The sequence below is a fragment of the Stenella coeruleoalba genome, assembly GCF_951394435.1.
Source record: "Stenella coeruleoalba genome assembly, chromosome: 6".
NCBI lineage: Eukaryota > Metazoa > Chordata > Mammalia > Artiodactyla > Delphinidae > Stenella > Stenella coeruleoalba.
The window spans coordinates 67,877,074-67,901,123 of NC_137151.1; the positions used below are offsets into that span (position 1 = coordinate 67,877,074).

General features: G+C 36.8%; 1 protein-coding gene across 2 annotated transcripts in view; it reads left to right on the forward strand.

Annotated features, from left to right (window-relative positions):
* Positions 1-24,050, forward strand: part of METAP1D (methionyl aminopeptidase type 1D, mitochondrial) — a 78,603-nt gene that overhangs the window by 49,055 nt on the left and 5,498 nt on the right. The window contains exons 2-7 of one of the 2 annotated variants that reach the window (XM_079924298.1): positions 11,928-12,085; positions 13,878-14,027; positions 15,431-15,579; positions 16,133-16,175; positions 19,446-19,609; positions 21,911-22,377. In XM_079924298.1, the coding sequence (XP_079780424.1) occupies positions 11,928-12,085; positions 13,878-14,027; positions 15,431-15,579; positions 16,133-16,175; positions 19,446-19,609; positions 21,911-22,004 (758 nt within the window). In that variant the 3' untranslated portion in view covers positions 22,005-22,377. Of the gene's footprint in view, positions 1-11,927; positions 12,086-13,877; positions 14,028-15,430; positions 15,580-16,132; positions 16,176-19,445; positions 19,610-21,910; positions 22,378-24,050 lie in introns of those variants that run through there. The other variant, XM_079924297.1, reaches the window with a different exon arrangement.

Genomic DNA, 24,050 nt, shown 5'->3' on the forward strand with positions numbered 1-24,050 from the left:
TGGTTTGTAAAGTGTTTATACATCTGCAGTCTCATTTGATGGTCAGGGTGGTCCTGTGATAAAGGCAGGAGAGGACCAGTGCTTTGGATAGCATGGTTTTTAAGTAGCAGTTCTGGGACCCCACCTAGGATCTCATGAATATTTTGTGAAGTACTTACTTTGTGAATTATCCAAAACACATTTTGACGTTCAGGCTGGTTTCTACCTACTGATCAGTCCATTTTAGAGTGACCTTCTCCCATACATAGTCAGGCAACCAGTGATCATAATTACCATTTATCGAGTGCTTACCTTGTGCCACTCTCCATACCTCATGTCATACAGTTATCATAGCAACCCTGTGAAGAAGGTGTTGTTATTCCTGTTAACGGATGAGCAAACTAAGGCTTAGAGAATTTAACTAACTTGTCCAAGTAAACCAACTAATGCTCAGAGAAGGGAAAACAATTTAAACAAGAACTCAAGTAAATATAATTGGAAAGGCACACCTTTCAGAGGAAAATCCCATGGCACATTCACAAGCAAAATATAAAGTGTTTGAAATTCTACTATTTATTTTTACCTCCAAATGGGCTATGTTTTATCTTGGCATTTTTGTTTTTGTTTTATAACACTCTGGTAGAACTATAGTTCAAAAAGTGTTCACATTAGACAATAGCATGCTTCAGCTATTGTACACATTAAATATTTCAGGACTGTGGCTCTACTGAAGACTTTAATCTAAAAATGAGATGATGAATTTTTCATTCCACCAAGTGTGAATGACCTTGGTCAGCTACGGATTTCAAGTAATATTGTGTTTTCAGCTGTGAGAGGCAGCCTGCTTTATATAGGTAAAGAGTACACATTTGGGTAGTGGTGGCAGTGGTTTTCATTTTTAATCTTTAGTACAGAAAATAATGATTTTATAGCTGAGCATTCATATCTGAAAAAAAAAAAATACAAGAGCCAATTTGTAAGCAGGCTTCTGTGGGACTCCCCTTTTAAGCCTGTACCACTTTAATACATTGTACTTTTTGCATTAATTCTTAAAGCAATGGAGCTGTTATTTCTTCTTGTGGTTAACTAAGGCTACATAGTTGAATTAAATATAAAGTTATTTGTGGCAACATAACTACATCACTTCAAAAAGCTACCTTCAGATAATTCGGAACTTTTTTCTTTTGCTAAAGAGGCTACTGTGTATTTTCTCTTTATTTTTTGTGAAAATGACTCCTTGATGAGTGATCCTGGCTTCTCTTGTCTTGAATCTGTGTAATCTCAACTGCAGAAGCTGAAAATATATTGTTTTCCTGGAGCCTAGCTTTCTTATTTTCGGTTGTGATTATTGACCTACCTAACTACCTACCACTTCTATTGCCTGGTTACAGGGCAGAACTCCCACGATTGTCAAAATACCACCGTAGGATTTATATTCAAATGGTTTCTTTTTGTTCCATGCCTTTCACTTGGAGCTGTACAGTGAAAGCATTCTCAGGAAAATATTAAGATTTTTGGGGGTTTTGTAGAGGTTTTTTGGTAATGATACTGTAGTTTGGGTCAAAGCTCTGAGCTATTTTATACCAATTATTTGCATAAATAACTTTAAAGGGCTCATAAAAAAAAGAAAAAAGAAATGCATCCAACAATATAACTGGAGCGTGTTGCATATAGAATTCAGTTGACCCTGTTGTGAGAGGAAGATTAAAATTACAGTCTTTTCAAAGGCTTTAGTACAATTGAAAAATATTCATACTAAAGCTGTGCCTTTGATCATAAATTATAAGTCCCAACATCTTCTATTACTGGCTATTTTTATCCAAATAACTAATATTTTGAGTAGTATTTTACATGACAGTAGTATTTAAGAATAGTCTTTTTTGAAGAATTAAAGAAGGACTTTCTTATTATGTCAGTTTTTTGTAACTCATGATACTTTTGTACAGACTTTCTCTAAAATTGAATTCCATGTGTTATTTCTGTGAAACTGCTCTTTCTGATGCTTACTTGTGTGCTTTAATATAAATTTTTTTCTATGTTTTCCTCTTCTTTAACCCAAGTATGTGAGGTAATAGGAATGTTTTTTTGAGAGACTTTGGAAAGTTGAAGTTTGCCAGATGTTCTGTGCTAACCTAGAAGTGTGCATTCTCTGGGTATCAGGACTGTGTGAAATTCTTTCCTGTTACTTTGACAGAATGAATGTTTGCTTTTGGGTCATTTTGGTGTCGTACTTCTACTCTGATCAGAGCTTGACTTTTATTCTGTATTTAAATGATACTACGGCATCCAGAAAATCTGGCAAAGAAAATGATATTTTGATGACATTTTTCACAGGGCTCAACTGGAATGAATTATTACATTTTAACCACAGCCCTAATCAACAGCTTCTTTATTTCCTGTGAAAGGGTACAATATTTCTTTGTCCAAGAAGTTGCCTGAGTATATGTATTGTTGAAGCGCTAAAAAGCTGCTTTTCTCTAAACTTTAGCTGAGACACAATGGGATTTTCTAAGCATATACTATTTCAGTGTGACTCAATATTTTATGATTATAAAGAGGAATTTAAATTCAAATGTTGAACTAAACGTTTTTCATCTTAAATGGAGAAATTTCATACAGCAGTCCTAGTTCCTTTTACAGATGAATCATTTCTGTGTAACTTCCACTTATCCACCAAATGATCTGCTTTTAGATTTACATTTTGTGTTCTTACTATAATCTTTGACACTCCTCCCCTGGCTATGATTGGGCCGGCCTAAAGGAACTTTTTTCTAGGTTCACAAACATGAGTCTACTTTATTAAATAGGTATGTTTATTGATCTGTGTTTCTAGAATAGGTTGGGTTGTTTTTGTCACCCAAGAAGAGGGGAATGCTTTTCATTTAAATCACGGATCCCTAGGTGATGCTAGTGATGCAAATTAATGAATAACAACATATTATCCAATTAGCTTTTGTTAAGAAGCAAAATGAAGTATTTTTCCTAAACCCATTTCTGAACTTGTCATTGACATTATACTCTATCAGTTGCTATTGATACATTTTGTTAAAAAGGAAGAGGGATGTAGCACCGAGCCAACTTCCTGATGGAGCCTTGGGGAAGGTCATGTTTTGCCATGACCTGGGCATCATTCTTGAATGTTGTTATTATTGGTAGGGGGTGCCCTCAGGCCGCCACCCTTCCTCTTCCCAGAAGTGCTCTGTGGCTGGCTTTCCAGCTCATCTTCTTTAGAACCAGGACTCCCAGGCTCTGGTTTATAGGCTTGATGATGAGTTACATCCACAGCCTCATATGTGTGGTGAAGACTACTATCTCACCTTCCTCTGACTACTTAGTGTTATTAGTTGTAGTGGCCCAATTCTAATATGAGTATGATAAAGTCTCATAGAAATTGCAAACTTAGAGCTCTAAGCAACTCGGACAAATTTTTATGTTTCAGCATAAAAGTGACTTGTGATTTTGTGTCACGTAAAATACTTTACACATTTCTTTTTTTTTTTATTTCTGTGGAATCTTTGTTACTGTTTTAGCCATCTTAGCTATAAATAACTTCAAGGACAACCCTGTTGCATGTCGAGTAGAATCTTTATTTCAGATAAGTGTTTATGCCAGCGTACTTTAGACTTGACTATGTGCTTTATTTTGAGCATTAAAGAAAATGATCTGTTTTCCAGCACCTGCATAACAATTGGCCTGTATCCTCTTGAGAAATGTTGTTTAATAAACACTGTAGCTTTATCGTCCAGAGGCTGTTGCCGGATGCTGTTGCCAAATGCTGTTAATTAAGAAAAAAAAAGGGTTTTTTTACAGGTTTGTGAAACAGATCCACTCTTCTCCTTGTAATGGCATCTTAGCTTGAAATCCAGGAAGTAATGGTGTATGGTGTCCATATCCATGATTTTCTGAATTGGAGAAAAAGTGTGGAAAGCATCTGGGGAAAAGGAGGCTCTTTACCAGCTTGTTTCCTGTAAGCTCAATTGGAAGACCTTGTCCGTGCAAATAGATTTCAAAATAGAGCCTGCCCTTTGACTGTCTCCATAATTACATGGCTTGCTCTGTATTTTATTTGGCAGTCGGAGCAGTTAACCCCTGGAAGGAAGGGGCTGATGGCATGGGCAGCTTAGCTCCCCAGACATGTCCGTGGGAATGAATAAAGCACTGTTTGGAGAAGCTCATAGCTAAAAGCACACCAGAACTCAACCAAAACTTTTAAAAAACAAGTTTAATAATGTCTGTTATGATTGGTTTAAAAACTTACTTTGTCCTTATTGTGTAGATTATAGAGAGGTATTAATTGTTTTTTAAAAAATGGGAGTTGGGGGAGTTCCTTGTTGCTTTGATGTAATCAACATCTGTCAACAGAATGAATTTGCTTTTGTTTAGTTACAAGGGCCCTTGTCCTTAAGCTTTGCCCAATCAGTCTCTGCTTCAGCCTGGGGCATTCCTCTAGCCGTTTTGGGTTTTTTTCCCTTCTTTTTCTTCTTCTTCTTCTTCAACAGATGCACAGGTTATTTCTTGTGAAATGTGAGCTTCTCTTCTGCGTTATAGTCTCCTTGATATGGGAAGGAACTTTCTTTCTCATTTACTCTTAAAACATGTACCTCTTACTACTAGATTATAAAAATCAATGGGAGTTACAGAGAGTGAGGCAGACTATTTAATTTTCCTTTCACGACATTTGTGCAAGTTATCAAACCTATCAAGCGGACAGTCAATGTTTTAGGTCAGGAAATATGAGACATGGCTGCATTCGCCGTGCTGTAAGAGCCTGTACTCCTACCCTGGGTAATTGGTTGGAGTTCATGAACTGTGATCTTTCTGTGGTTCTAAATCAGCACCTTGAAAATGTATTTCTGTGGTACAGTCCCTCCTGAGCCTACTGTAGGAAGCAATATTTCTAAACAGTTAAAAATATCTTGAATTGCTGTCACAAGTTGCTTTTTTTTAGAGTTAATGTATTATTTTAGCAAATCCTTTGATTTAAAATTAAAATCATCAATGAGTGTAAGAGCCATATTTGAAAATGAATTAGCAAAACGTTGTTTTCTCTTAGTAATCATAAATCATTTAAATCTGGCAGGCATTCCTCCCTTCATCCAAAATAATTGCCTCCATTTGTAAAATCAATTAGATGTTGATATGCTATAAATAATAGTTTTGTTACTAGACTTTGACATTTGCTGATCATTACGAAAAAATACATTCAGCAAGACATTTTACAGGGTGTCTTTTAAATTACATATTATCTCTGGTTGACATTGTTGGCTAACGTAAAGTGATACAGGCTACTTTATTGTGTTGCTTTCTACCCAGATACTTGAAGCCTCTGAAACATACCGTAACTGAGGATTGATGGCACTCTGGAGGGTGAAAGTGCTTGCCTGGAAACGTACAGTGAAACATAGAGGTGTTGGTAGCCCACACTTGAGTACAAATGTACTTTGTTCAGTTTTACAACTGCTTAAGATAATAAGCATTAATAGGCATTTTAAATGTCTCTTTGGAAGTTCATTCAGAACTCTCTCTTAAAAATACTTGTTGACCAAAAGAAAACTTGCATTTCCGAGGGTAAAATCGGCTTAATTAAGGGTCATTAGTAGAGGTGCACATAAAAACCCAGGGCTCAGTGGGTGAAATGGAAGCTTTTCATTATGTGGTATAGAATGCACGCGCAGATAACAATTAAAATGAACCCTGAGTAAGAGGCCAGTGAATATAGGGCATGTCATGTGCAGCAATATTAGTTATTTTAAATGCATTCTTCCCCCATCATACTTGAATTCTGTCGTCCCACCTTTCAGACTTAATCTGTAAAGGGAAATAAAATGCAGCTTTTAGAAATTGATGTTATTACCGAATATGAAAATATTTAAAACTGTAACCTAGATTTACATTTCAAATACAAATTTAGAATATGAAAAATGTGCTGCAGGATCCAAGGGTCATATAGCAATTTCAATAGACATTCAGGCCGCACAGCGTGCTCCTCCGTGGAAGGAAAGAAGCAGTTGCTTATAATTTTTGACATTCAGCTCAAACTAGGAGCTAATAGAATTTTTATGACACTGAAAATAAATTCTTGTTATTACCTGTGATAACAGTAAGTATTCTAGTATTCATAACTAATAATGTATAGATTTACTGCCTAAGGAAACCTTATATAGAGTTTCTGTTACATAATTGACAGTAACAACACTCGCTATGATCATGTCTTTTAAGATCAAATTAGTCCAAAGCAGCTCCTTGCTGATCTGGGGCTCTCCTCTTCTGAGGTTTCTGATGATTTCCTACTGGCATCTCCTAAACTTCAGATTAGTCAACTTAACCCTTGTTTCCTAAAAATAGCTTTAACAAAAGAGGGTTTGCTGTGAGTCCTGGGTGAATGATGATGCCCAGAAGACCGAGGGGCCAGTCCCGAGGCTGATGGAAACCTGCCTGGTGTCCCTGCCTCTGATGATGGACATCATCAAATTAGCTGTGTAACACTGACAGTAGCAAGTTGGAAGTTACATGTAGTTATTAGAAGGTATCAGCAGTTCTTCTATTTAGTTATTTTTTTAATTGAAATATAACAGATGTATAACATATGTGTTCATTTTGGATGTACAAAGCAGTGCTTCTACAAAGAAAGGAAATATATAGGAAATTCAACAAACCTTTTCTAGACTGATCTATAGCAGATAATGTAGTTTGTGACCCTGAGTATAATTGGGATGGGGGATTTTAATTTTACTCCCTCTGCATTTAAAAAATTTGTTAATTGCTATTTATGAATTACACTATGATAAGCAAAGTTGAGGATCTCCCCCCGCATTTTTTGTCATGTTAATTGGAGAGCCATTATCTTCTAAAGGCACATATTGATGTAAGACCATTTCTTCATTTCACCTGTGAAAACACTAAATTGTTGGGGTTTTTTTTCTGGTTTGTAATGAATAGTTAGTAGAATAAACACGGTATGGTACCTTATTATCCTGTTACTTTGTGACAACATTTATAGGGTGTCTTTTATCAGATTGAAAGAAAAGATTTTGCTTCCAATAAAAATGTATCTTATGGAAGTGGAGTTGCTGAGAACACTGCAAAACCATAATTGTCAACAGATTGGATATGTTCAGGCTGTGTTCCCAATGTTTAAGTCATGTGTGGAGGTGCTTGCCTCTTTCTGGCAGTGAGCCTGTTATTTAGCAGAACAGGTATGTTGGCGACACTGTTCATTCTAGAAGTGAATGTCTGAGAAGCCTCATTCAGATCTCCTAGTAGAGACCTGATGACTTCATGCGTTGAGTTTAAGAACATTGGAAAGATTCCCCCTGTAATGACTGTGTACTTGAACTTGATAATACTGATAAAGATGACCTCTCTTTCATGTTATCAGCTGCATTGAAAAAAATCTACATGAGTCCTAAAATTGATCAGACTCTACATCGTCCCATTGCCTGGGACATAGCATGACAGTCAGAAGCTGCTGAATGAAGGCACACATTGTCAGAGCTAAAAGAGACCTCAGGGACTTCCCTGGTGGCGCAGTGGTTAAGAACCCGCCTGCCAATACAGGGGATGGGTTCGAGCCCTGGTCCGGGAAGATCCCACATGCCGCGGAGCAACTAAGCCCGTGCACCACAACTACTGAGCCTGCACTCTAGAGCCCACGAGGCACAACTACTGAAGCCCGTGTGCCTAGAGCCGGTGCTCCCAACAAGAGAAGCCACCGCAATGAGAAGCCCGCACACCACAACCAAGAGTAGCCCCAGCTCATTGCAACTAGAGAAAGCCCGTGCGCAGCAACGAAGACCCAACGCAGCCAAAATAAATAAATAAATTTTTATTAAAAAAAATAGACCTCAAAGATTATGAAGTTCACTCCCTCATTTTACTAAACCTTCTGTAGCAGTTGATAGTGTCTGTGAAGTGCTCAGCACAGAGCTTGGCACCAGTAGGCTCTCAGCCAGTGTTCACTGCTGTTGTTACTGCCCGAGGTCACACAGTTAGCTCCTGGCAGGACCAGGAGCAGAACCTCTAGCTCCAATGCGGTGTCATTCGGGCCCATTTTTCATCAGGAATATCACCATCTGTTATAATCGAATGTATTTGTTTGCTTCTTGTCTGTGTCGCACCACGGAATATGAGCTCCCTGAGGCAGGGACTTTGTCACCTGGTTCACCTCGTGTCCAAAGCATGGCATGTAGGAGGAGCTCAGTAAGTAATTGTCAAATAAAAGAATAAGTAAATTTCAAGGCCCACAGGTAAACATGTTGAGTGTTGAGAAGGGAAAGGAAAAGACATTAACATTTTTGGGGTGGCTACTTTTTAATTTTTTTATTTTTTTGGCCACACCACATGTCTTGCAGGATCTCAGTTCCCCGACCAGGGATTGAACCCAGGCCATGGCAGTGAAAGCCTGGAATCCTAACCACTAGGCCACAAGGGAACTCCCCCATAGAGTGCCTACTTTTAAAAGATGGTTTAGGGATATGTGTTATCTCAACTAATGTTCACAACAACCTGGTGGTGAGGAAAGCACTACTATTCCCATGTAATGGTGAAGAAATGGGGTCAGAAGTTTTGGTAATTCAGATCTGACTTCAAAGCTCATGTTATTTTCACTACCACAATGCCTCCCAGTTAAATCAGTTCTAAGACTTTTCATGAAAAATACCTTCATTCTGAATGTTGGCTGGTTCCATGATGTTTATTTTTTTTTCATGATTAAAAAAAAATTTCTTTGAAATTGAATCCCTGAAAAAACACATGCTATAGCAAAGCATACCAGCTACTAGAGCCCGTGCACACTGTTGAAAGGCAGCGTGGAGCGGCAGACACAGCCCTGGATTCAGACTTCGAGGACTCTAGCTGGGGCCACCAGAGGTGTGAGCCTTTGTTCCTCATCCATAAACTAGTGACATCAACAGCTGCCCGCCTCCCTAACAGCACTGGTAAGACTTAATGTGTGTGGAGCACCTAGGACTGTGCTTAATTAAAGAAACTGGCCATTAAGTGTTAACCACTATTATTGTTTTCTATTTCTATTAGTGTTATCGTTATTAATAGTCATCATAATACATGCTTTTCTCAGAAGGGAAAACACTTGGGAGCTTGTCTTTGGTCCTACCTAGGGATGCAGTTAGGGAGCCCAGAATCATGGATTGATTCCACCTGAGCCTTTCCTTGGCTTTAACTGGGACCCAGATTTTTCCATTCTGTGTCCACAGACTGCCCAGCCAAACCTCTACAGCATGTATTTGGTCAGCAAAGGGAGTTTGGCTTGAGAAAGAGGATGGATTAGGTCAACCCATCACCACTTTTGCAAAAAAAAAATAATAATAGTGGTAACTTTTACTAGTTTTGTGAGGCCTTTTACATTTTCAGAGTGTGTCCTTGTGTGTTGTTAGCTCATCTTTTTCTCACGCATGAGAGAGCAGTATACTTCATGAAGGCAACTGGACCTGCTTTTCCGCAGCTTTGGCACTCTGGCAGAGTTACTTACCTTTGTGTGCTTCCGTATCTTCAACTGTGGAATGAGTAATAACAGTTTACAGTTTACAGGGTTCTCAGGAAGATTAATGAGCTACCACATGTAAAGGGCCTAGCATAGTAATTGACGCACAATAAGTTCTCAGTATTAGAAGCTATAGTGAAGCCCAGGGTTTCTTTCTCATTTTACTTTTCAAGTATTCTTGAAGGAACTACCATTTTGGGGGGCATCTACTAAAGGCAGGGCACTTTCACAGACTTTATTCCAATTAATTCTCACTTGAGACTCAAAACAAGACACTTGCTCAGGGCCACACATCTACCAAGTAGTAGAGCTGAGACAGAAGTCCAGGCTTCTGCTTTCCGACCATCTGCTTTTACTAGGAAACTACCCTGCCCCTCATAGACAATTAACATCCTGGGGCTGGTGGTGTTGTCTTTAGGGAAATGTTGTACTTTACAAGCTTTAGGGAATATGTACCTGCCTCTATCAAGCAACTTTTTTTTTTTTAAAGAAGTGATATTACTGGCAGCATTTTGTCTGGTATTTGGAATTGTTTAAAATAATACCTGAAACACCTCTGTAAGTTTGATTCAACAATGTTACTTTCAGCTTTCTGGAAGAACATAATTGAGTGAAACTTAGGACACTGAATCAATGACTATAGGGGTTTGTTTGCTTCTGCGCCTTTTTCCCATTTTTCCTTTCTCCCACTTAGAGATCTTGAGTTTTGGGGCTAATACTCACCTGCAATTTGTGTTTCCATTATGTTTCACAGCTGAAAGATTACTCTAGGCCAGTAATTCTCAAACTTTAGTGTGCATGAGAATCACTCTGGTGAGGGATTGTTAAAACACAGATTGCTGACCACATCCCAGAGTCTGAGTCAGTAAATTGAGGAGGGGCCCAAGAATTTTCCCCATGTGATACTAATATGCTGGTCTGGGTACCACATTTCGAGAACCAGTGCTCTAGACCGGGAGTCGACAAAATTCTTCTCTAAGGGGCAGGTAGTAAATATCTTAGGCTTTGTGAGCCATATGTTCTCTGTCACAACTACTCAACTCTGCCACTGTCGCTCAAAAGCAGCCATGGCTAATTGTAAGTGAATGAGTGTAGCTATGTTCCAATAAACCTTTATCTATGGGCACTGAAATTTGAATATTGTATAATTTCACATTACAAAATATGATTTTTTTCAACCATTTATAAATATAAAAATCACTTTCAGGTTGGGGCTATATAAAAATAGGCAGCAGGGCAGATTTGCCCTTTGGGCTGTAGTTTGCCAACCCCTGACATGCAATTATGGCATGTTGGGGATTTTTAAAACTATTGTTTTAATTATAAAAGTAATGCAAGTGAATGTTTTTAAAAGTCAATCAGTATAGAAGAAAACAGAAGGAATCGGTAAGTCTTCCTCCCCACCCCAGCCCCAATCAGATACCCCAGAAATAACCACTGTTGCTGAATATCAATTTTCAGAAATTTTATAGGCATATACAAGCCTGTATAAATGTATAAGTTCTTTTTACATGAGCTTTTTACATAAGCTCCTTTTAATGAACTTCTAATATGTACGGCTCAGCATTTGCTATTTTCCTAACAATATATTGTGACCTCTTTCAATGTCAATACATAGAGATGATTTAGCTTATTCTCTTTAAACCTCTATAGTTTTCTGTTGTATAGATTTACCATAATATATTTAACCAGTCCCCTACGATTGGACACTTGGATTATTTCCCATTTTTTTCTACCACAAACAGTGCTACAGTTCATCTTCAAACATCCATCATTGCATACAGTAGAGTCCTAGGAGATGAATTGCTGAGTCAAAGGATGTGTGCATTTAAAATTTTGATAGATATTTCTAAATTCCTGTTGTGGGTACTTTAGGACCCTACATTCGTTTTCTTTCAGGGTTACACCCTACAGTTTTGCTATTTAGTCTTTATCTGACTCGAGCATTCATTACAATGAATTTCAGTATAATGCCTCGCTGCACATGAACTTAACACAGAGTAGTAATCCTATCGAGGGCAAAAAGTGCAGCTGGTAATTTGTCCAGGAGTCGTGAAAGGAAAATGGCTTTAAAGAACATAAAGCCACCCAAACAGTGCCCTGAATCTAGGGTCATCCTGGACATGGCTGCTTTTAAGGTACCACAGCAGAAATTGCTCTTTTTATAGACCTGGTGTTTAGCAGATGTTTCTATATGTCTTTAACCCACTAGAATAGAGTTTTCCATTGTCAAACATTTATGTAAACATACTATTAGCTAATAAATATGCTTTGCTACTATTGTACTAGAACTCAGAATACCACTGCTTTCCTTTCTATTTGGAGCTTTTTCTTTTTTGAGCCAATAAAGGATTATAATAATGATCTAATAGACAACAATGCAACATCTTAAAATGTAGCACTAAGTAGTTTTTTTTTTTACTTAAGATATGTCTATTTCTGCTTCTAGGTTGTCACAGGATTTTCTCTTCATCACTCAATCATATCTACTTACACAAGCAGTCAAGCAGTCAACAAAGAAGAAATTTCTTTTTCCGAAGACAAAGAGAGATTTCACACAGTATAGTTTTGCCGGCTGCAGTTTCTTCAGCTCATCCAGTCCCTAAGGTACTGTATTGCCTATTATTTTTTTGCTGCTTTTTCCGGCCAAGATAAAGGTTAACTGCAGAAGCAATCAAGTGTTTTTGCACCTTTGATTTCTGAGGTGTTTGAATTATAATTTTTTAACTTGGTCTGTGATTTAAAACTGTGGTCTGGGAAGTTTTAACATCCTGCAGTTCTATAATATTCATTTTTTAAAATAAAGCACTGAGCTTATAACTGCTTAATTCACTTAGAATTCAAGTTTCTATCATTAAAATTTCCATATTAAATTTCTACCATGAAGATAAGATTATAGACAATCTGTCCATTTTTCTAAAATGCAATGTAAAGGAGGTGTGGGGATCGTTTAGGAAGAACGAGAATAGGTGAAAGAAATAATAGATTTGTCACAAAAGTCACCTGCTTTCCCTCTTTTTCTGTTTTTTTGTTGTGTTTTTTTTTTTTTTGCAGTAAACCCACATTAAGTATATCATACTCCCTGAAGGTGAGTGGCCCATTTTTGTGACAAGGGCTGACAAGACAGGCCACCAGAGCCAGAGTATGTTTCTGGTATTTCTTTAGTAGAAAAGAAAAAAGAAGTCTCCAGAGAGGTGAATGTATTGTTTTAGAATTTCAGTGACAAGCCAACAGCCCTTCTGCCTGTGGTTGTAACCTGGCCAGATTGCAAAGAGAGAGGAGGCGGGGCTGTGGGAGACCGGGTGTGCTTTGTGGGTGCTGGTGGTAAAGCTGTAGCAGAGAAGATGCTCACCCCGAGCTCAGCTGCTGCAGCCCAAGCAATGGTGTTACTTGTGTCAGAAAGGCCCATCTGAACACAAGAACAAGTGAAGGTCCTTAAATCCTGCATGATGCAGTTCCCAAAGTGCAGAGCCCTAACCTCAGACCTTCCAGAGATGCTGTGATGTCCATTGAATAGCGTTATCTCTCTCAGCTTCCTGTCCCCAACTGCTGTGTAGCCTTACTGGGTACTGCTCAACAAAACTTATGTAGCAGTTGCCATAAATAGTTTGTAAAGAGCTGTGCAAAACCTTGGGACTGAAAGGAGCTCTGTGTGTAAGGTAGTATTTATTTTCTGAATACTGCCCACGGATTTAAGTTCGTGGTGGAGAATGTTCTCCAAGGGTGATCAGAGTTGAACATTTTGAGTTTTAGAGGAGGGGGGAGTTTGTTTGTTTTTGACAAATGATGGAAGTGTTCAAAGTATTTTTTATGTACTTGAAAAAAAAAGAAAGGAAAAGGAAAGAGAGCTGTTTCATTTTGTCCTCTAGTTCCTTCTTAGTTTGGGTACAGTTGCAAAGTGTAAGAGAAGTGCATATGTAATAGGCGTCCGTGAACTTGACAGTCAGCCTTTTACATATATTCATTGGGAGAGGGTGTTGTGAGCTATCCTTTGCATAAATTTATCTTTGTGTCGAGGAGATGAAAGTGCTCTTAATTAACCATTTGGCAATTGGGAAGCTTGGTGCTATTTGTTATCAATGGCAATAGGCTTCTAACGGGGTTGGAGAAGGAAGAAAACTCCTGTTTGTTTTGACCAGAAGTCTCCTTCAGTCCAGTGTGACTCAAAGCACAGAAAGGTTAACAGACCATCCAGAGGCAGCACTAACAGGCCATGTTAAGTTCAAAAGGGCAGGGGAAGGAACTGGGGGCAGCCTGGAGGGTCTGTTGTGCTGGCTTCAGAGGTCGGTGCTCCGGCAGGAAGGGCAGAGCTCCATGAAGCAGGAGGCTGTGTCCGAAAAAATGATCCCATTGTCATGCACTGGGTTCTGATCTTCGTTTTCAATCCTTTTTCCTCAAGCACATAAAGAAGCCAGACTATGTGACGACAGGCATTGTACCCGACTGGGGAGACAGCATAGAAGTTAAGAATGAAGATCAGATTCAAGGGCTTCGTCAGGCTTGTCAGCTGGCCCGCCATGTCCTCCTCCTGGCCGGGAAGAGTTTAAAGGTGGCGTCTCACCAAGCCTCGGAAGACTTACATAAGGGGCAACAAACCCTGCTCCCCTTTTTTCCCTTTCCCTTTAACTCTTCTTTTGTACACATCTCATTTGTTAAAATTAAGTAAAGCCTTGGGATAGGGGAAAGGGATCGTATTATTTCTGTGTTTATTCAAGAGATAATTGAAAATACAAATTTGATGTTAAGTAGCAGAATTCTGGAGATACTTGGAGCACAATCGGCCTATCCAAGTTGATCCATGGCAGATGGCTTTGACTTTTCCCCTCTTACTCCTGCCTGTAGTTTCTGCTTTTATTCCCCACATTATTTCCGTGTGCCTGAAGAGTTGCTTTGCCTCATCCTTTGTCTCTTATTTTCTTACATTGGCTCTGCAAAGAAAGACAGACCACATACACTAAGCTATAGGTAATTCAGCAATGTAATTGTGTACAACTATCTTACTACAAGATTTAGGTCTTTTGGAATAATCTGAAACTGAATCTGAATCCTGCTATGTAAGGATCATAAAAGAAAATACTGTAGTTTCCAAAAGGTGGGCAGAATTTAGGAAGTGAGACTCAAAGATGAAACACTTAGTGTATCATTTGTGTAATAGACTTGTGATAGCAACACAGCTAACCATAATGTGAATATAAAATAACATAAAGAAAACTCTTGAAGAAATACTTTTTAATAAAAGATTTTGTTTTAGAATTTGCTCATGATTTATGAATTTGTGGAGATAGTCCTCCTGTGCCCACAAAACTTGATTTCAGTTTTCTTCTAGTTTGGGAGCAATTGGATACCTTCTAGTAAGGGAAAAATATTTTTTTAAAACACATTGATTTGTTTAGGCATGAAAGAAATCAAGATTAGTGAACCTGAATCTCTACAAAATGTATCAGACTTAGTTTTTTAAATGATGATCCGTAACCTCCATGCCATTATGGCGAAACCCATGTAATGTTTCGCTGAGATAAAAAGGTGTGGTTTGACCTACTTTTCAAGCTTTGTCATCTAAATTGAAGATCCTTTTGAGAATTTATATGCTTTGGTTAGCCCAGGGCACTAACCATTGAAGAAGAGGAAGGAATTGCCTCAGAACATATTTTTTAAACCTTCAGGCTAAAACGGAGTCATGTCATTTAATGACTCACAAGTGATTGAAAGGATCTTAGATTTTAAAATGTCCATTTCCTAATAGTCCATAACACCATCATATACCCAAACAGTTGTCAGAAAGGCACAATAGGATTTTAAGGTTAATCATAATTAATTAAAATGTTGTACCACAAGTTTATCACAGTAAATTTATACAGCCTCATCTGGAAGTGCTGTAGCTATAGGCATAGTCAATAAATACAGGAAGTATCTTCAACTGTCGCTCCACAATTTCTTTATTTAATATTCTAGGTTGACATGACAACTGAAGAGATAGATGCTCTTGTTCATCAGGAAATCATCAGTCATGATGCCTATCCCTCACCTCTAGGCTATGGAGGTTTTCCAAAATCTGTTTGTACCTCTGTAAACAACGTGCTTTGTCATGGTATTCCTGACAGGTATTCATTGCTTAATAACATATTGTTCCTTTGGAAACTAAAACATGAAACTAAGATCTATAACATATGTTGAAAGACACTATAGTTTAATTGAAACCTACCTGCAAACTTTTGAAGCTGATTATGGTAGAGCAACAATTTTGAAGTATTTTGCTTCTAAATGGACATAATACCACCATTTAATGTTTGTTAAAGCAATATGTAATACAAAAAAAGTGGCTGTGCGTTAAGTATTTCTTTTACCATCTTAGATTTTTAACCATCCACTATTGCTTTGGCTCTTTGTAAAATTAAGGTAACTATTAAGTAAATTTGTTGAGAATAAGTAGATTTTTTACCAGTGGCAATACATGCTCATTTAGGTATTTCTAGTAAAAATTGATGTGACTAACATAAATTAAAGATTAAATATAGTTATTCCATTCATTCCTTCTCCACTCAGAATTATCACCGCAACTCATTAGGCTTGCGATAGTGGTCATTAGATATTTATTTTTATATTCCTTTTATTGGGATCTGTCTGTCACCATTTTTTTTCCTGTTTATGTTTCAGTCGACCTCTTCAGGATGGAGATATTATCAACATTGATGTCACGGTGAGTAAATCATATAAAAAAATAGTCTTTGATCAACTTCAGAATTGCCGGTAGCAACAAGAAGAAGAGTGGATTGAAAATGTGAACTGCACCGATGGAAGTGCTGTTTACTTCTAGACCCAGACACAAGCAGCTGGTTTCCTTTTTTGTCTTTAACTCTGTGTTTATTCCAAGTAAACCCAGGCCTGACTTGAATTTAGGGCTGGAATCAGATGCACTGAGATCAATGTTGGCCTAAGTGAAATGTCAACCCAATCCTGCTATGTGTCATGTTTTTGAGAAGGTGTAATTGTTATTGATCCACTGTGTAGTTAATGCAGAGCCCACAGCACTGGGCAGCTGCTGAAGCTAGATATGTATGAGATGAGCTAACGCGAAGAAAGCCAGCATTTTTCCTTCACTCTGCCAAGATTGATCTTCCTCTTCCTGCTGATTTTGAGTGGGGCCTGTCATTATCTTACTCTGTCATTAGGCGCTACATTGGCCTGTGTGTGTCAGTCTATTTGGACAGCAACTCTTTTGCTAGCAGTGTTCCGTAGATTTATTAAAATCCCTGAAGGTAACGTTGTATTCCATTTCTGGTATAGAGAGCCTTGAACTCAAAGCGTACAAGCAGAGTGCTTTTCTCTCTGAACTTCAGTTTTCACCAAATGGTTAACAGCCTTCCTTTTAAATAACAGCCCCAAGTAATTCAACACAGGAACTTCAAACTGTACAAGCTCTAACCTTTTCTAATTTCCCTAGCCTTCCACTATTCTCAGACTTGGGTTATTTGTGCTTTGGCAGTTCGTTTTACTAAAAAAATTTGTAATAGTACCTTTGGATTATGGAGATGGTAAATAAATTCTATACATCTGATGATTAATAAATACATTTTAAATAAATAAATATAAATTAAACATCTGATGAGAACTAGTTGAGATAGCATTCAAGGAGTACAGTTTCTATTAATGAGGAAATATTCTTAATAATAGTGATTTCATCTCCAGACCATGAACCTTAGGTGGGAGTGGGAATGCGGTGGAGATTGGCATCCAGTAGTTTAGTTCAGTCCAATATTTAGTTGTTTAAATTAATTCAGCTTTTTTTCTTCATATCAGTGTGTCTTAGGATATAGCCAAATATTCTTTTATTGCTGATGCTCTTTCCTGTATCATTTTGTCCTACTTAGAATACTTGAACATTTGTTCTACATATATTGTTGCTATCTTTCCAACTCAGAATATGTAGAAGGAAGTATTTTATGAAGTGTACCTGAAATGAAGTATTTTTCATGATGCACTTTTCTTTTGGATTGTACCTGATTTGGGGGCTCTTCATTTATTATCTCACCTAATCACCCCCTAATAAAATATTGCTTCTTTGAATGAAATCAGCATACTCTTCCTTCCTGTTTCCAATGTGTCCAAAGAGAATAGTCCATGCCTTTTCTAAGTTTCCTGAAGACTTTCAATAAACAATTCCATTTTTAACATTAAAATGGTCAAAGTGAAATATTTTCAAGTGTCTAGAAATGTGAAGGGACCAAGAAAACATACAGGTCAGTATCTTAAATTATATTTCTTATGAAATATTTTATTAAGTGAAAGACTCCATTATTAGATCCTATACTTTTATCAGAAAATACTCATTGCATTTTGTAATTGTTTACATTAGTATATATCACAAGAAGATAACTTCTTTCCCCCTTGAAAGTTGAATGTTTAAAAAAAGATAATGTGATACCCATATTAGTTGCTCAATAAATATTTGTTAAATAAATGAAGTATAAAACAAGAATAGTTTGTGGGTAAAAACAGTAATTATAGATAACTGCCACAGACTTTGAAAAGTATTATTTCATATATATTGACTCTTTCAAGTAGTCATTTTACAGGCTAGCAAAAAGTAATATGAAAAGGCAAATAAACATTTTTTAAAATACATTTTTACTTAAATAGCAACTATACAAACATTCAGAGTTACAATTTTGTTTTAATAATTACTCTTTATTAGTAAATGTTATATACTTGTGTATCAAATCAAAACTTGTACTCTCTTGGATTACAAATGGGAATAAATATATAAAACATTGTTTTATTGCAAGGTAATTAAGGTAATTTGATGTAGTAGCGAAAACACTTGATTAGAAGCCAATAATCCATCATATTAACCTGGTTCTACCTCTGTATTCTGCCACTAACCTTAGACAAGTTACTTGTCTGTGCCTCAGTTTCCTGACTTTTAAAGTGAGGATAAAATAAAGACTTCTCCTGCCTCCCTCACAGAGGATACAAGAGTATATTTTTTAAGCAGAAGAGTATACATATTAATTTGGTATTAAAGCAGAAAGCTCAGATAAATCTCTTTTTTATTACAGTTTTGCATTCTATTTCATGAGAAAGAGAAATGTGAACAATAATTACATAGGACAAGTTTATGCAAAATAGCAAATTCCATGCTATATCAAAGGATCAATATTCAACCAGTCTCCTCTGACTTCTATAGTTATTACAGTGTTTGGTAATTATTGATTTTTATAATGAATCTGGTGTCTTTCAAGATCCTACAGGGCCTTCTGAGTCATTGAAGACAGATAAAATGCTATTTTCTGTAATTTTATTCTTAAGCCTGTTTTGTTACATTCTGATTCTTTAAAAATCCATGTATAGTGTTTTCTGTTAACATTCTGCTATCTGGAACATTTGATTAAGATTCCACTTCCAGACAGGATTCTTCTATAACATTTTTCATTCCGATATTGAGCCACTTCAGTTCTTGGAACTGAATTCTCCTTCTGTCTGTTATAACACCAACATGTCTATCTTATTTCTTTTTGCCATTATCTATCACTTCCAAGTGTGGGACTGGTAAATAAAAGGTAAGTATCTTTATGACACTGAAGAAACTTTTCACTGTGTTAAATACTTCTGGATTCTCTAAACCTATTGTAGTAATTGTGGGTCAGTGTCTTTGGTCACTATTTCTGCATATATAATTTTGTCTCAGAAATAAAATGAGGACTCAAAATGTTAAAGAACATTGCTAATCCTAATGCTGAAATAGCCATACTAGTCACAAATTTATTTTAAAATCTTGCAATATCATTGCGTGTCTTCCTCTTCGTAATTTCTGTAAGGCTATTTCTTCTTTTTTTGTAGGTAAACTTGACAGTAATTCTGGAAGGGTGAAACACATGAATCTACTAAATACATAAATGAATGCAATGTAGACTTTAGGAGAGTAGATTTTTAAACAAGGACATATTTTTAAATTTCTGCCTGTGTTTAGGTTTACTACAATGGCTACCATGGAGACACCTCTGAAACATTTTTGGTGGGCAATGTGGATGAATGTGGTAAAAAGTTAGTGGAGGTTGCCAGGAGGTGTAGAGACGAAGCAATTGCTGCTTGCAGAGTGGGGGCTCCCTTCTCTGTAATTGGAAACACAATCAGGTAAGCCTTACACTGACAAGTAAAGGGAGGGTTGGCAAATGGTACAAAGGTTATTGGTGGCTTGGTATAAAGTTGATGACATGTTTTACTATTCAGAACGATCATTTCAGCCTGATATCAGTATGTGAACTGCCAGGCTGCTGTGTTGTTCCCTGAGTTTAAAAAAAAAAAATTTTTTTTTAAGTGAATTATATCAGGTCAGCAAAGAAACTTATAGAACCGGCAAGCAATATTTATGTGACCGCTTTACTTTTAGCTTGACATGTTGGTCTGTAGTGTTCCTATATTCAAAATCACACCAAACGTGGAAGGAGTAACTAAGAAGGGGTAAGTATCCCAACTCTTGGACAGTGAGACAGGAGAGAAGCTAGATTTTATAAAGGCATGAAGTGAAACATATTCCTGTGATAGAAAGATAAAAAGCATTATTAGCTCAAGCAAGCCTTACCTTTCAAATTGGTGGATTAACAAACAGCCTGAAAAGGTGATCTTTTTTTTTTTTGGTCTGGTTCATTTTTCCTATAAACCATTGTTTACTTTCCACACAGGCTTCTATGCTTGCTTTTTGAGAGTGTGTGTATTTTCCGAATTCAAGACTTTTCTTTGTAATCCGTTACCTACTTTAGATCTCTTTTTCTTCCCCATAACTGTTTTGAAGTAGACATACAGAATATGTGTTTTCATTTAACAGTAACATATTTTGTTAAAGATGATCACATCAGTACCTTTTAAAGTACTGTTCTCATTAATATGAACCATTGAATACTTCCCATTTGTCTGAAGGATGGAAGGCTTAGTCACCTTGAAAAGATGCTGCCTTTTTTCTTTGTAAGCCTTCAAACACTTTAAGAAAAAAGGCAGTAAAATATAAGTTAAATGCATTTATGGCTTTAAAAATATTGTAACAGTGATTCAGTGTCTGAATCAAACTTTAGTAAAATCTCTTTGGGTTATATGCGAGAAGCTTTTATTGAAGACTTTGAACAAAATTGTGTTTTTGACAGTTTTAAATTATAGGCTAACTAGCCTGGGAAAAAAGGATAGTGTCTCTCTGTTCTTTCATAGGAAATGTTGAATCAGACCCCTACTGAGAAAAGAAATTTAATGCATATCTCACTATCTTACTGTCCATGAATATAATAGAAATGAATTCAAAATGCAGTTTTATTTTTGCAAATGGGATGAGTCGATAGATGTACCTCATATTTTTGAACACCTAGGGTTCAACAAATTTACTGGTGGTGCTCTTGCATTTTAACAAAATTTATTCTTCAGTAGAAGGGGGCAGAGAACACTAGATTCTTATTCAAGCATTCTATCGAGCTCTGCATTCATGGCTGTGTCTAAAGGGCATGTCAGCCTTTGATTCTCTCTGAGAGGTAATTATCCTTTTCCTGTCACGGAACAACAAATGATAGCTAACTACAGAGGCACATTTGCAGTAGTCACATTCATCAACTGCAGAAAAAAAAATTCAATTTAATTGTGCAACACAGCTGCACATGGGCTTTTGAGCATTTCTGTTGTTCTCCCTGTCTCGCTATTCCTCCCTCCAGATCTATTTTTTAAACTTTTTTTCTGGTTATTTTTTCCCCTTTTTTGTCTCTTCTTCCATTTTTACTCTCTGTACTTTCTTGTTAAAGTAATTTTCCTTTGTGGCTCTCATTCTTTTTTCCCCATTGAAGGCTATGAATGTAGAAAATTATCACAATTACTCATATAATTGAGCCTCTTTGTAGCAAGTGCAACTCCAGTAGCCTTTCTCCATCATGAAAATGGTTTCATTATAGGGTTTTTCATATTCTCTGACACCATCTACACAGAGGAACAGGCGTGCAGATGAGATGTACTAGGAACAGGCTAGATCAGTAAGGTCACAGTAGGAATAATTAGCTCTGCTATGGAAAGAGCATCTAGGCCTTTTACTGCTACATAAATGTACTGTCCGTGGCTTTTAGTCACAAAAAAACTTACTAACAAATGGAGCTCCCGCCTACTACTTTGAAAAAAAGATTTGTATCAACACTACAATTTTCCATCATTAAGACTAATAACACAGAGCCTAGTATACATCAAGGGGAATAAAAAGAAAAATCTCACATTCAAGTGGCGGCTGGGTGCTGACCTTTGTTCCCTTTTTTTGTGTACGACTTAACTCTTTACAAAAAAGAGCCACACGCCACACCAACATGCAGGTGAACTCCAGCTAGTACTAGCAAAGCATAGCATTCAGTCGGAAAATCTGATAAATCTCCGTGCAGGATAATGCATTTCATTACATATTCACTACATTAATTCTAGCTACATAAAAAAAAGAAGAAGAAGAAGAGTAAAATTGAAAGTGACATTGGATTTTAGCTATCTGGATACAAAGGTCAGTTTTCGCAGAGGATGAATTTGCATGTACAAGCTCCTTTGAAAACCAGATCAGTCCCGACGACTGCACTTACGAAACTATGTGAAAAATAACAGACAATGAACTTTTTCCTTTACCCTAATGCATTTCATTATTTAGATGGTCTACGTCTGCCACTGAGGAGGAAACTGGCCCCACTTCTAACAAATGTTTGTTCTGATGTGTTAAGGCAATGTTTCTGGACATCTATTATTTCGCCTTTTCTCATTCAGGCAAAATCTCAAGGGAGTAAATAAACAAACAGTCTCCACCTTTAAGCCAAAAATACTCGGAATCATTACAGACCGAAAGTTGACAAACATCTTTCAACTCAGCCTCGTTTATTTTAAGATACTCACCATCTTTTGCATAGCCTCCCTCTACTGATACACCATGAAAAGCACATTCAAGCATCTTTCAGTAGTAGTATGTCACCAAAAACCTGGTGATCTTTATAGGAAATTTTGAAATTTTCTGAAACCTAAAGGATAGGATGGTATCTCTGAAGAAGTATTGGCTAAAAGACTTTAATGAAAAGAGTTCTCTGTGTGCCCTTCTGCTTCGTGAGGGACAGCTAGTGATCTTTAGGTTACAGTGTTACTATACTCACTGGACTTGAATTTGCTTTAAAATATTTCTAAATTTGTATTTTTGTAATTACCTCTAGATGATATGAGCTGTACATGTGAAGATACTGTGAATGTGTAGATTCATGCATCACAAATATGTGACAGCTCAATCAAAAATAATTTAAACTTATACTTGTAAATGTCATGATGAAAGTATCAATGAATGGTTTTTAATGTTTAATTCATAAGTATATGTTTTGATATTAATTTAGAAGAATATAAAGCAGATTTTTAAAAATCTCTTTCTATTAGATTATGCACATTTAAACAATAAGTGGCTCAGGCAAAATAAGTCATTTTAATGTCATCTGTGATGGATTTTTCTTGACAGCTACTGTAAATTACAATTACACTGCTTCTCTCTGCACATGAAAGTAAGCATTGCAATAAATTATCTTTTATTTCCATCCATCATGTCTGCTTTTCAGAAACAGAAAACCTCAAATAAAAGTTCAGCACTATTGTAAGAAAAATACAGTAATTTGTGATCCAGTTTGAAACAAAAAAATGTACCACTCTTTTAGAAAACAGTTGTTGGCTTTCAAAAATATTACTAATTGTACTTAAACATTCCTTGTCATTAAAGGGAATCCTTGAATTTGTGCATTCCTGCATTCAAAACTACTGCTTAAAATAAAAATCTGGAAAGAGTAAAGTAAAATTCCATAACTTAGAAAGTCAGGTGCCATTTGAGATCCTTTAATTAGAGATGTGACCATTTGGAAATCAGTGCTGTTTATAGGGTTCATGAGAAAATGGTAATAAAACAATTTTCATGTGCATTTTTATTTCTTTAGAAGAGTACGTACTTAAATATAATACTCCTCTGCCCTCTTGGGGAATGTATTTTTAGTCATAAAATGTAGTTTAAGTTTATCAAGGATTTTAATTTATCTAGACAAAACTTCAATTGAGGAAAACTATCTCATGAAAGGGAATTAAATTAAGAGAATGATCACAAGATGAAATTCCTTTAGAGAGATTTTTCTTTCAACTCTAAACCGTACCTGAAACATGAACTGTAATAATACAGTATAATTTTCAGGCAAGTTCATAAACTACTTTTATACATCTCCTTCCTCCTCTCCCTGCCTCTCCTCCCCAAATATTCCATCTGAAGGGCTTCAAATCATAGATGTACTCAGGCTCAGGTGAGTGGCTGTCTTAGAAATTTTTTAATTAGAGAAAATCAGAACAGAAGAGCTAATACCAGGAGCGTTCTTTTGGTAGATTTTAACAAAAAGAAGGCAGATTTCATCTGTGAAATGTCCAAGGCAGGAAGACCCTCATGCTCAGAAATGGGTCATGACCCTCGATGGCTGGCGTTGGGGAGCAGTTGTGTGCTTCTTGGGCACCCCTGCCCACCCAACAGCTTCCATTTCCCCCAACACACCAGTCACGAGAAGCACGTGTACTC